Genomic DNA, 12106 nt, shown 5'->3' with positions numbered 1-12106 from the left:
GGAGAGAAACTAACAAGAGATATGGAAGGAATATAATTAAGGACTGAAAATAATCGTTTTATTGCATTAGGAATGTTTTAGAAGTGATATCGGGGTGAAGGCTTCATGATTTACACAGGGCTCACCCTATTTCTCAGTTGGAAAATTTGTTTTGTTATTAATACGTTTTATTCCTTCTAATTGAAATGCAGTTTAATATTTAAGAAATATTTTAACCAAAATTTCACAAAAGGAACAGAAACGAAGACTTCTTAAGCAAACACTATTTTATGAATCTACGAACTTCTATAACAGCAATGGAGACATTGTAATAGGTCACTTCTTCCTGTCCAAGGAAAAAGCGGCGCTTTGGATGGGATAGGCCCTCCCCGAGTTTTTCTCCCCCGAGTAAAGAGCTCTTGGCGGTCAAAGGTCCAGTACACTGGATTCGAAACAAATAAATAAAATAAGGGTGACAAAGATTTTAGTTAACAGGGGTCGGAGGAGCAGAAAGGGTCTTTTCGCACTTCAAACATCTTGGGGGAGGGTTAGGAAGGCAGGATGCGAAGTAACCTAAATTCTCAACAATTTCGCGCTGCTGCCCCCGCCCAGGAAGCCAGTGGATGCGCGGGTGAGGCGGGGTCCCCCCACACTCCTTTGCCCAAATTTCGATTTCCCTCCACTTCGCTCGGTCGTATCTCTTCCCCTGCCCAGAGAGTGGCGAACAAATTGGTCGAGCGCCCGGCCTAGCCTAGTAGTCCAGTTCCTTAGGACTCCTAGACCCTGGAGACCACGTTTTCTCGGAGACGGGACCAGTGGGCTGTAAAGCAAAACAATTTTTCTTTCTTTTCCAGGGCCAGGTCTTCCTGGTAGAGAATCAGCTCGCTCTCTCTCCACACCCGAAGCAAAAAACAAAACAAAACCAACCACTATTCCGCCCCCGATCTAGCCCAAGCAGCCCCATTAAACCACTTAGGATCAGGTGCCAGAGTTAAGCGAGTTGGGTTCTTCTGGTGGGAAAGGGTAGGGGCAAGGGGGCATTCATCGAAGGTCCGGGAACTAGGGCCACAGGCCCCTCGCTGGCCACAGGCCCCTCGCTGGGGTGTGTCAGAAGAGGGGACTTCGAAGGGTGATGCCCGACCAGGCTGCCACCTTAGCGCCGCACGAGGAGCGCAGGGGCCCGGGGAACGAGTCCCCGAGCGAGTCCAGCCAGCCTCTGGATTCCCACGGCCCGGGGCTCCGCCGGACATTCTTACCGCCCTCCCCTCGACACCTTACTAAAGACAGAAAAACCGCGGCTCGATCGGGTCCGCGGCGGAAGGGCGGCCAAACGAATGAGTAAGTCAGGCGCGGGCACGGCACCTTGTTTACCCCACTCGGTGGCGCGCCCCTGCGGGCGCCTGGTTTGCGGGCGGCGTCGGAGACGCTGAACCCGAGAGTCAGTGGGCCACGATTGGTCGGTGACTGGGAAGAGGACGCTGGGTGGGAGGGCTGGGAGCCAGGCGTTGCAGTGGCAACTCTCTGCCGCTAGATGCCGCTCCCTCCCAACGGGAGCCGGGCGCGGGTTCGTGGCCGACAGATGGCGCCTGCGCGTTCCATTCGCCTCCAAGTCGCCGAAGAGCGAACACCCCAAACAATCCCGAAGCGCCACCAAAAAAAAAAAAAAAAAAAAAAAAAAAAAAAAAAAAAAAAAAAGAAAAAAAAACCCCGCCGGATCCGACCGCCACTTTCAAAACCCCCCACCGCTCTAGAACCGCGGGAGCTTCCGTCCCTGTGTAGAATTCGAGGGTGTAAAGAAGAGGAAGGGGAAAAATATCTTGTACCAGCCCAGGGGTGAAGAAGCCCCCGGCCTGAGAAAGAAGGAGGAGTGGGGGAGGCGAACAGTCTCGTTGCTGCCTCTGTGTACGCTGAGGGGGGAGGTAAGTTATAAAATGGCGGAGGCGAAGCTTCTAGAAGTTTGGAGGGGCACCCGGAGGGCGCGGGGCCCACCGTGAGGTGTGTATGGTTGAAACAGGGCGAGAGAGAGGAGTTGGGAGGGAAAAAGGTTGGGCACTCTGTTGCCATTGAATTTCCCCTCTGCTTCCTTCGCCCCCATGGGGGGCAGCCATGGAGTGGGGGACAGAGTCCACGCGGGAGGATCTTCCTCGCCCCCGCGGCGCCCCCAGCCCTCCTTTCTCCCTTCTCCCCCCAAGTCGCTACCCCAACACTTACAAGGAACTTCCAGCCCCCCTTCCTCCCTACCTCCTACTCCTAGAGTGGCTTTCTACCGCAGGGCTCTTCTTTTCGACTACCCTCGCTGAAGATTTTCTCTTCCTTCCCTCGCCCAACTCTCCCTCGGGGCCTCTACGGAGACCCCCCCCCATGGGTGGCCCAAAATGGAGAACGCGGAGCAGCGCAAGATGGAGGCTCCGCTTCTCTGTGTAGCAGTAGATTTAGGTTTCTTTTCTCCGGCAGGCTGATAAGCCTAGGAGAGCCCGAACTGGAGGTGGGGTGGGGTGCGAGCCGTAGTCGGGGGAGGAAAGCCGGGAGGCTGTGGTTGGGGTGGGGGAGAGCGCGGTGTCGCGGTGAGGGGAAGGCAGAGAGCAAAATGGTGGTGCTGGGAACCTAGGGGGGAGGGGAGAAAGGAGGCTCAGTTGTGTATATTTGGGCCTCGGACCGAGGGAGGCGAGGGAAAATCTACTCTGATCACACCCCTCCCTCGTGCCCCCTCCCTTCTCCCTTCCCCTCCTTCCTTCCCTCCCTCCCCCCTCCCTCCCTCTCTTCCTCCCTTCCTAGAGAGGGAACAACATTCATGTGACGGGCCCCTCTGCTTCTCCCCCGCCCCATCATCTCCAGCGCGTGGTGGGGGAACTGCTGGGGAAGGCGATTGGCATCGATCTCTCCATCCCTTCCGAGGCCCGACTTCGGTCAGTTTTCTTCGGGCAACAATTTTCTAAATCGGCTGGGGTCTGGCGGTGTTGGCCCCCGCGCGCAGACCTTGCCCCGAAGGGGGCCCTGCCTGCCTGGCATGGGCGGAGGGGGGAAGGGCGGGAGTGGAAGGCTGTTTGTTGGGGGGTTTTGGCGCCACTTTTGTTTTAGTTTTAGTGCTGCTTTTCATTCCCACCCCCACCCGCACTGTCTTTCTCAAGGCACGAACTGAGCTGATCCTTGCCCCAGGTAGGCAGCCTGTGCGTTTTCACTCCACACTTTTATTCTTGCTCGGGGTCGACTTTCTTTTTTCTTCTCCCCTGGATCCGGAGATCTGCGGACGGCGATTTGGGGACGAAAAGGGTCGGATGGGCCGTGGGAGAGAGAAGGTGTGGGAAACAGCATCAAGTAGTTCCGCAAAACTTTGAGCCCCGTTCCCATTTTCTTTTGGCCTAGAATTGTGAACGTATTGTTGATTTCGGCCTTTTTTCCCCCCGTCGCGAGAATGTCTTGTTTTGCCTTTAGTTTTTTATAAACCGCTGTACTTTCGACATTTAGTTTCCGCTCCCCCTTGGTGCATATGTCATTTTATTTTTAATCCTTAACTGTAATGGGTTATCGTGTGATTTTCGTGCTTCAGTGCTCGGCTTTAATTTTTAATATTGCATTAGTAGTTTCATCCGGTTTGTGAGACTTTCTCTTCCGTGGCCTAGAATGTTTTTTATGTTGTTGCTTACCACCCCTCTTCTCTCTCCCTCCTTCTTTCTCTTGGATGTAGTTTTTAAATTGAGGGCCATGGTGTTGGATTAAATGTTAATTTACAGTTTACATGATATATCTATTGGAAACTTTTGATCTGTAAGGTTGGATTTAAGTAAACGAGACGCTTGTGTTGGTTTGCAATGGTTCCTTAAAATGCGCGGGCCACCCCCTTCTCCCACCGTAAAGCCCCATCTTCCCTTCACACTGGAGTGTAAATTCCATACCCCTTTTCTCCCACGGACCGCCGTATTTCACAGCAGCCACACCCTGTATTTGTCTCTGTGGATTGGACTCATTATCAGCTTAATTTAGTGACTCTTAAACCACCATGATGGGACTTGCTTAAGCACGAAGCTTCTTTTCCTGTTTAGTCCTAGTGGTTAGTGTCGAAAGAGGAATAATCGAGGTTTCTTGATGAAACCTAGTGCGGTCCAACCTCTGCCTTTTTTCTGTTGTCTTTTTTCCTACTCCGGGCTGTTGGCGGTGTCAGCACCGCTGCTGGGGGCGGGGGTGGAGGGGAGAAAGAGTCGGGTTACCGAAGTGCGTCATTCCTGGCTCTAGCAGGGCCTGCTCGGGAGCTGCTGGTGTTTGTTACTGTCCTCGCAGCACTTTTCTGCCAACCTTCTCTCTCTGCGTATTGGTTAGGAGCAAAAGCAGGAGGCGGTCTCCTAATTCTGTCTGTAGCCTAGCGCGTTACGTTTAAGGGTATATGTGAACTTATTTTGTTAAAGAAAGGCCCTGGGAAGTGGATGCATTTGTTTAATGACATATAATTCAGGTAGTTTAGGCTTGCTCTCATATACTTTACGATGAACAGTGGGGTTAATTTTCAACATTTTCAACCACTTAACGTTAAAATGCCTGGTTTTCTTTCTACATTGATATCAATCTATAATTAGGGATCAGAAGGACCAGTTTAAGGTATATAAGTGTTCAGCAGTTTTTCAAGTGGTTGAATTGCAGTTTTATGGTACATCATGTTAAATAGTCGATTTTTTTCGTTTTGAACTAAGGTGCCACGTTAAGTAAGTTAATTGCAAATGTTTAAGTTCGTTTTCATCACATTTCACTATTTGTCTTTTTAGGTATAATTTTAAATATGCCCTTTGGGTTTTATGGACTTTGTTAAAATTCTTAAAGATGGTTATATCTTTGTGTTAACCGAGTTCTTAAATTTATCACCTACCAAGGAATTGTGTAAGGCGGCTGTATAGTTACATTGTTGGATTTTGACTTCTTAACTTGCTAATTTTTGATACTTTTGCTATCTCTGGGTAGAAGTGTACTTAGAGAACATAGTATCTTCCTCTTAATTATTTTTGAAGATAATAATGAGAGGAGGGAGTGGGTAGGAGGTAGGTGTGAAACAGAGGTGGCCTTGAGTTGATTATTGTAGCTGGATGAATACAGAAGCGCTCATTGTTACTATCATTCTCTCTACTTTTGTGTGTGCTGTTAAAAATTTCCATAGTTTAAGAGAAATTTTTTTTTTGCAGAAGAATTTCCACATTGTCTTACAGTCTTGGGGGTAATGACTTAAGTTTATATTTACATGTCAAAATTAGTTGCATGGGAAGTTTAGCCTTGTGTAAGTGATTACACAATACTTGGCAAAACTTTCAAAAAAAACGTTTAAACAGGAACTAGTATAAAACAGGCAACATAAATAAAGTTCAACAAATTGGTTGAACTTTAAATGTTTATAATTTAGCCTGAATGTGCTCTACTTTTAGTTTCCTTTTAATTCTTTGAAAACAGGAAAATTCCATTTGCAAATTTTGTAAATTCTGCTTGGTGTCTATTTCATGAAGTTGGAGTTACAGTGAGTCAGTATGAAAGGGATTTACTATTAATAGGAGGGGCTTTGGCAGTTGCAGTAAGTGACAGTGGAAGGGATTGAGGTACCACAGGGAACATTCCTGGTAGAAAGATCTAGGTAGCTGAATTCAGTTTCAGGATTTGGTGTTTAATGACTAGGTAGAGAAGCGGGTTGGAAAAGAAATGTACCTATTAGCTATTCCTTCCCACTGTGAAGTAACTATAGTATTCTAAAGTGTATCAGAGACTGGCAGAGAGGGTGGAGTGGATTCTTTTTTTTTTTTAACAGATATGAAAATGAGTGTTTACATTTAAAATGGTTTAAATCACCCCACGCCCCAAGGATCTGGTGCTATAACTAGTTAGAAGTTGATATGTAAAATATTTCAGTATTCTCTGTTAACATTCTGACCATTACCCATAACCAGTAAAAATGTGTTGCAGTGAAAATCCTTGGTCTCCTTAATTAGTGTATTCGTGAACTGCTCCTAAAATCTATTAAGGTAAGTGCCTTTTTTTTTTTTTTTTTGGCAGTTTTGTACGTTCAGTGTCAGGTTATTTTTCCCCCCCCAGGAGATACATTTTAAAAATATATGTCACAGTTCTGAAAGGAATCCAAAATAATGGATATATAATTTATAGCAAAATTTCACCCCAGTCTGGGAACAGACATTTTGTGACTGTTATCATTAGTCTGTTTGTGTATTTCATGTTCAGAATTTTAGCTTTAGAAGGATGTTAAAGGAAAATAGGTGACATATTTCAAATTTTTATTCATATACAAATATTCTTAGTAGATGGTAAGGATTGTGGCATCAGATTTATTTTATTGTGGTGAGGCAATAGCTAAACTAATACACCAACACATGATGACTTTGGTAACTTTCAAGTATATTTAGTTAGGATTTTTTAAAGCCCAAACGCTCAAATAAGATTTTCTTGAAATCAAATTCTACATTTATTTTTCAACTTTATTGACTTCTGCGGTCACCTGAGGACTTATGAATTAAAATAAATGGGATGGGCTTGGGAGACAGGCTAAGGCTCAGATCTATTCCTTTGGGAATTTAGGGTTAGATGTGAAAATACGCAGTTTAGTAATGCTTAATATTGTGCATGTTTAACTGATACCACCCACAGTCATATGTGGGAAGGTAGTAAACAGAGAATAGCATAATCTTTCTGCTTTGGGTTCTTTATAATAGATGGCAGACTTCAGTTTTTGATGCTGCAAGTTGACTTTTGAACTTAAACCAAAATCGGCCGGGCACAGTGGCTCACACCCGTAATACCAACACTTTGGGAAGCTGAGAGGCCAAAGTGGGAGGATCGCTTGAGCCCAAGGAGTTCAAGACCAGCCTGGGCAACATAGGGAGACCCTATCTTTACACACAATTTAAAAATTAGATGTGGTGGTGCACACCTGTGGTCCCAGCTATTTGGGAAGCTGAGGCAGGAGGATTGCCTAAGCCTGGTAGATAGAGGCTGCGGTAAGCCATGATTGCGCCACTGCACCCAGCCTGGGCAACAGAGCAAGACCCTGTCTCAAAAAAAATTAAAAAACTGAAACGTACAGTTTGCTATATAATGGAGTACCATTTTGGGAGTTGGGGAGAATAGCAAGGGAGAGGGATAGTCTCAGGTGTGGGCATCAGTATATACTGATGTTGGAGTATATGCAATCAGTATAGACTGATTGTTGGAGAGTAAGGAAGGAACTTTAAAGACATAGGCTATTTTAAAAGTGTTTGGCTGGGTGTCTTGGCTCATGCCTGTAATCCTAGCACTTTGGGAGGCTGAGGCGGGCGGATCACGAGATCAGGAGTTCAAGACCAGCCTGGCCAACATGGTGAAACCCCCATCTCTACTAAAAATACAAAAATTAGCTGGGCGTGGTGGTGCGTGTCTGTAGTCCTAGCTACTTGGGAGGCTGAGGCACAGGTTGCAGTGAGCTGAGATCGCGCCGCTGCGTTCTAGCCTGGGTGACAGAGCGAGACTCAGTCTACAAAATAAAAAAGTTCTTTATATTCTTCTGCATTGGCTATATGTTCAGGACTTTAGTTCGTGGTTCAATACTGTCCCTGTGTAATAATTCTTTATGTTTCTGTGTATCATAAATGATGGTTGTCCTGTGTTCTGATCGGCAAAGATATGTGAGAAAGGAAAATTATCAGTTTGATTTTTCAGTCTCTTGAGTTGCCTGCTTTACGTTTAATTTACCCAAATTTTATATTTCTTCATTGTAAGTGGTGTTGCTTGGTGGAGTCTAATTTTTGTGTATGTGCCTTTTAAAAATCTACACATCTTCAGCAGCTGTGGTAATCTGCTATCTGAATTGTGTTTTTAATGTATGCTTGGTACAGATCTTTGATACTTACCAGTAGTCACCAAGGAGACTTTACATATGGTTATTGTAGTAAGTCAAGAAGAGATTTATTTATTTATTGAGATGAGTTTTGTTCTTGTTGCCCAGGCTGGAGTGCAGTGGCGTGATCTTGGGCTCCCTGCAACCTTTGCCTCTCGTGTTCAAGTGATTCTTCTGCCTCAGCCTCCCAGTAGCTGGGATTACAGGCGCCCGCTACCACGCCCAGCTAATTTTTTGTGTTTTTAGTAGAGACATGGTTTCACCATGTTGGCCAGGGTGGTCTCAAACTCCTGACCTCAGGTGATCCACCCACCACAGCCTCCCAAAGTGCTGGAATTACAGGCAGAGCTACTGTGCCTGGCCAAGAAGAGATTATTGAAATTGTTTTACATTCCTCCTGCCGAAGAAAGAGGATGAATAATGTCAATTGGTGTATTCTTTTCTTTTTTTGAGACTGAGTTTGGCTTTTGTCACCCAGGCTGGAGTGCAAGGGCACGATCTCAGCTCACTGCAACCTCTGCCTCCTGGGTTCAAGCGATTCTCCTGCCTCAGCCTCCTGAGTAGCTGGGATTACAGGCATGCGCCACCACACCCGTCTAATTTTGTATTTTTAGTAGAGATGGGGTTTCTCCTTGTTGGTCAGGCTAGTCTCGGACTCCCGACCTCAGGTGATCTGCCCGCCTCAGCCTCCCAAGGTGCTGGGATTACAGACGTGAGCCACTGTGCCCAGCCGGTCTATTCTTTTTTATTACAGTCATGCATTGCTTAACGGCGGGCATACCTTCTGAGAAATGCATCTTTAGGTGATTTTGGTTTGTGAGCATCATACAGTGTACTTACACACACCTAGATGGAATAGCCTACTACACACCTATGCCATATGGTATTGCCTGTTGCTCCTAGGCTACAATCCTGTACAGCATGTTGCTGTACTGAATATCGTAGGCGGTTATAACACAGTGGTAAGTGTTTGTGTTTGAAAACAAAAAAGATACAATAAAAATACGGTAGAAAAGGAAAATTAATACACCTCTATAGGGCAGCTCCCTTATAATCTTATGGGACTACTGTCTTTTTTTTTTTTTTTTTTTTTTGAGACGAAATCTCCCTCTGTCGCTCAGGCTGGGGTGGAGTAGCGAGATCTTGGCTCACTGCAACCTCTGCCTCCTGAGTTCAAGCGATTCTTCTGCCTCAGCCTCCCGATTAGCTTGGGATTACAGGTGCATGCCACCACACCCAGCTAATTTTTGTATTTTTAGTAGAGACGGGTTTTCACCATGTTGGTCAGGCTGGTCTCAAACTCCTGACCTCGTGATCTGCCTGCCTTGGCCTCCCCAAGTGCTGGGATTACAGGCATGAGCCACCGTGCCCGGCTGGGACCACTGTCTTATATGCAGTCTGTTGTGGGCTAAAATGTCATTATATGGCACATGACTGTATTTTAATTGGGAAATACATTACTAGGCTTGATGAGACAAACTAGGGAGATTTCAGTAAGCTCTGCCTAACTTAAGGGACAATTCAAAGATAAAATTCCTTTATAAGAAGTAAGTTGGCTGGGCGTGGTGACTCACCCTGTGAATCCCAGCATTTTGGGAGGCCAAGGTGGGAAGATCTGTTGAGCCCAGGAGTTTGAGACCAGCCTGGGCAACATAGGGAGACCCCATCTCTACAAAAAAATTTAAAAATTAGTTGGGTGTGGTTGTGCAACCTGTGGCCCCAGTTACTGGGGAGGCTGAGGTGGGAGGATCACTTGAACCCCAGGTGGTTGAGGCTGCAGTGAGCCATGATCATGCCTTTGCACTTCATCCTGGGCAACAGAGTAAGGCCTTATCTCAAAAAGTTTAAATTCTGTTGTACATTGTTCAAGGAGGGGGAAAAGCAAGTCCTATTTACGTTTTTGCAAGAATAACTTTTGAAACCTGAAGCATTCTAAGAAACTTAGTTTAACTGCTATTTAAGTTCCTACTGAATACCAGTAACCTTGTTTTAATCTTCTGTTGAATCTTCTCAACCACTTTGCAAGATAGGCGGTCCTCATCATTTTACACATGGGGAAGTTGACGCTCTTAGAGAGTAAATGCCTTGTCGCAAGTCACATGATGATAATTGACGGCTTTGGATTCACACTCTGATTAGCCTGGCCTCAAAACCTTTGTGCTTTTTTGTTAAAACTCAGTTGTTTCCCTTACCGCGTTTAGGTCTTGGGCTATCTGTCATCAGAGAGCATGCATTCTTATTTTAATTTTGCAAAATCAAGACTCTTTTTCATGTATAGTGCAAGGTAAATACAGATTTTTACCCGGAGTCAGATGAATTGCTGCCTGAGGTCTATATTGTCTTCTAATAGTAATAGAAGTAGTTGAAATAAATTTAAGCGTTGGTTTTGTTTGCTTATGCTTATTAAAGTTTTTGGAATAATGAATTATATTCTTGAATTTTTTGGGGGGAAATCATATGAGACATGAAATGATTTCATAGATGTTTTTTCTTTTATGTCATTTATGCTCTATTTAAAATGGAGATTGTGTCTGAGAAATGTTCCCCAGTCCTTCAGCTTGTTTTATTGAGTGGTTAGATTTGAAGTAAAACGTTCAGGCTAATCTTTAATAATTCAGCACTCTGGTTCTTTAGGGGGATTTTTTGTTATCTAATTGTACCTTAAAAATTCTTTTTTATTCTATTAATGTCTCCTGTTTGCTTATACTTCCTATTTTAGTTCATCTTTCACTATTAAGTTTTCTTGTTGTTACTGTTATCAGGTGATAAATAGTTAATATCAGGGCCCCAAGTTACTAGGTTCATTAGTGATTGGTATCTTAGTCTCAGTTTTCTTTTTCCTTTCTGTTTTTTTCCCCCTTAGACGGAGTGTCGCTCTTGTTGCCCAGGCTGTGGTGCAGTTGCACGATGGGCTCACTGCAACCTCCACCTCCCAGGTTCAAGCGATTCCCTCGCCTCAGCCTCCCAAGTAGCCGGGACTACAAGCGTGTGCCACCACACCCGGCTAATTTTTTGTGTTTTTGGTAGAGATGGGATTTCCCCATGTTGGCCAGACTGGTCTGGAACTCCCGACCTCAGGTGATCCACCCATCTCCACCTCCTAAAGTGCTGGGATTCCAGCCGTGAGCCACCACGCCCAGTCTTCTTGTTTTTTTTTTCTTTTTTTTTTTTTTTTAAATTGTAACTGAAGTTTTTTTTATCTGAAGGAATTCTGGATGTTGGACTTCTGACCTAAGATAAATTTGTGGAGACAAGGAAAGCCAAATACATCTATTTGTGCTTTTCATTGCCATGAGTCAAATTTATATATTTATATTGATCATTCCTTTAAGCTTTAACATGTAGGAAATACTTTTTTCTCAGGTGATGAACAGCAAGCAGTCTTAGACTCTTTGTTCATTGAGGAGTCTTTTCATCCATATTTCCCCCTTTGTATTCCAAGAAAATCAAGAACTGGTGTTCCATGACAGAATTACTCCCTAAGGCATCCATCATATATTATAAATTAGTTTCTCCCCTGCACATCTAGAAAGATATTAGTTAGGTATCATTCTTGGGAGACTTCAGGAAATAGTCACTCAAGTCATTTTCTGAGTTCTGTAGTCAAGTCATTTTCTGAGTTCTGTAGTTAAACATGAGGAACACTGGTTGAGAAAGGCTGCTAGAATATTAAGGGACTTGGTTTGGCACTAAATAAAGTTTTACTTTTCACTATCACTTTCCTGTTAGTAACTCTAATATGGTCTCTATTACAATTTGTGATACAATGTGAATGCTGTTGATACTGCTATTGCTGTGGGATAAATTGGTTAGTGTTGATTTCAAGCAGTCAGTGCTGCTTAGTTTTTTGGAAGAATTTAATGTGGGACATTAAATGCATCATTTTATTTATAAGAAGGAATATTGTGGGAGCACTGTTCATTATACAGTTCAAAATCTTCTATAAAAAGTCACTGACAGTGACTAACATTAACAAGAACTAATACTAACTGAACTCTTACCATATGCCAGATATTCTTAAAACATGCTTTGTGTGTATTAGCTTACTTTATCTTCATAACTCTATGAGGTTGGGTGGCCATATGATTTATTGTTCAATCTAGGATACTTTTGAGCCTGAAAGGGATTGCTTCTTGGCCTTTTGGCTAAGATCAAGTGAAGAGTGAGTGAAAGGGGGCACTCACCGAATGGCATGCTGAGATAATAGCAGAAACTAGGACTGTTTGAGAGAAAGGATGTATGATGACCCTAATTAATACCTTCTTTTTCAGAAGA

At 44.4% G+C, this 12106-nt stretch overlaps 2 protein-coding genes across 3 annotated transcripts in view; one reads left to right on the top strand and one right to left on the bottom strand.

Annotated features, from left to right (window-relative positions):
* Window positions 1-248: 248 nt before the first annotated feature.
* LOC117077502 lies at window positions 249-2625 on the bottom strand. Of its 2 annotated transcripts, none has more exons than XM_033201205.1 (2): window positions 2221-2625; window positions 249-799 (listed from the first exon to the last, which is right to left on the bottom strand). In XM_033201205.1, exons 1-2 carry the CDS (start codon window positions 2340-2342, stop codon window positions 553-555), a joined length of 369 nt encoding a protein of 122 aa, XP_033057096.1. In that variant the 5' UTR covers window positions 2343-2625; the 3' UTR covers window positions 249-552. The 2 variants fall into 2 exon arrangements, with proteins under 2 accessions (XP_033057096.1, XP_033057097.1); XM_033201206.1 differs by lacking the exon at window positions 2221-2625 and adding an exon at window positions 1132-1532.
* Window positions 1618-12106, top strand: part of STAG2 (stromal antigen 2) — a 143750-nt gene continuing 133261 nt past the window's right edge. Inside the window, 1 exon segment of the mRNA XM_033201202.1 lies at window positions 1618-1898. The gene's annotated coding sequence lies outside the window, so the exon portion shown is untranslated.

This window comes from Trachypithecus francoisi, unplaced genomic scaffold (genome assembly GCF_009764315.1).
Source record: "Trachypithecus francoisi isolate TF-2019V2 unplaced genomic scaffold, Tfra_2.0 Lachesis_group6, whole genome shotgun sequence".
In the NCBI taxonomy this organism is placed as follows: domain Eukaryota; kingdom Metazoa; phylum Chordata; class Mammalia; order Primates; family Cercopithecidae; genus Trachypithecus; species Trachypithecus francoisi.
Note: the sequence above shows the minus strand (reverse complement) of the source record. Positions and strands in the feature narration are given on the sequence as shown.

Bases quoted from the DNA above. Each gene is read 5' to 3' on its own strand.
- LOC117077502 (XM_033201205.1), bottom strand. From the start codon at position 2,342: ATGGGGGGGGGTCTCCGTAGAGGCCCCGAGGGAGAGTTGGGCGAGGGA. The intron at 800-2,220 runs GTAGGGAGGAAG...TTTGCTTTACAG, and splicing joins AGCCACTCTAGGAGTAGGAG to CCCACTGGTCCCGTCTCCGA.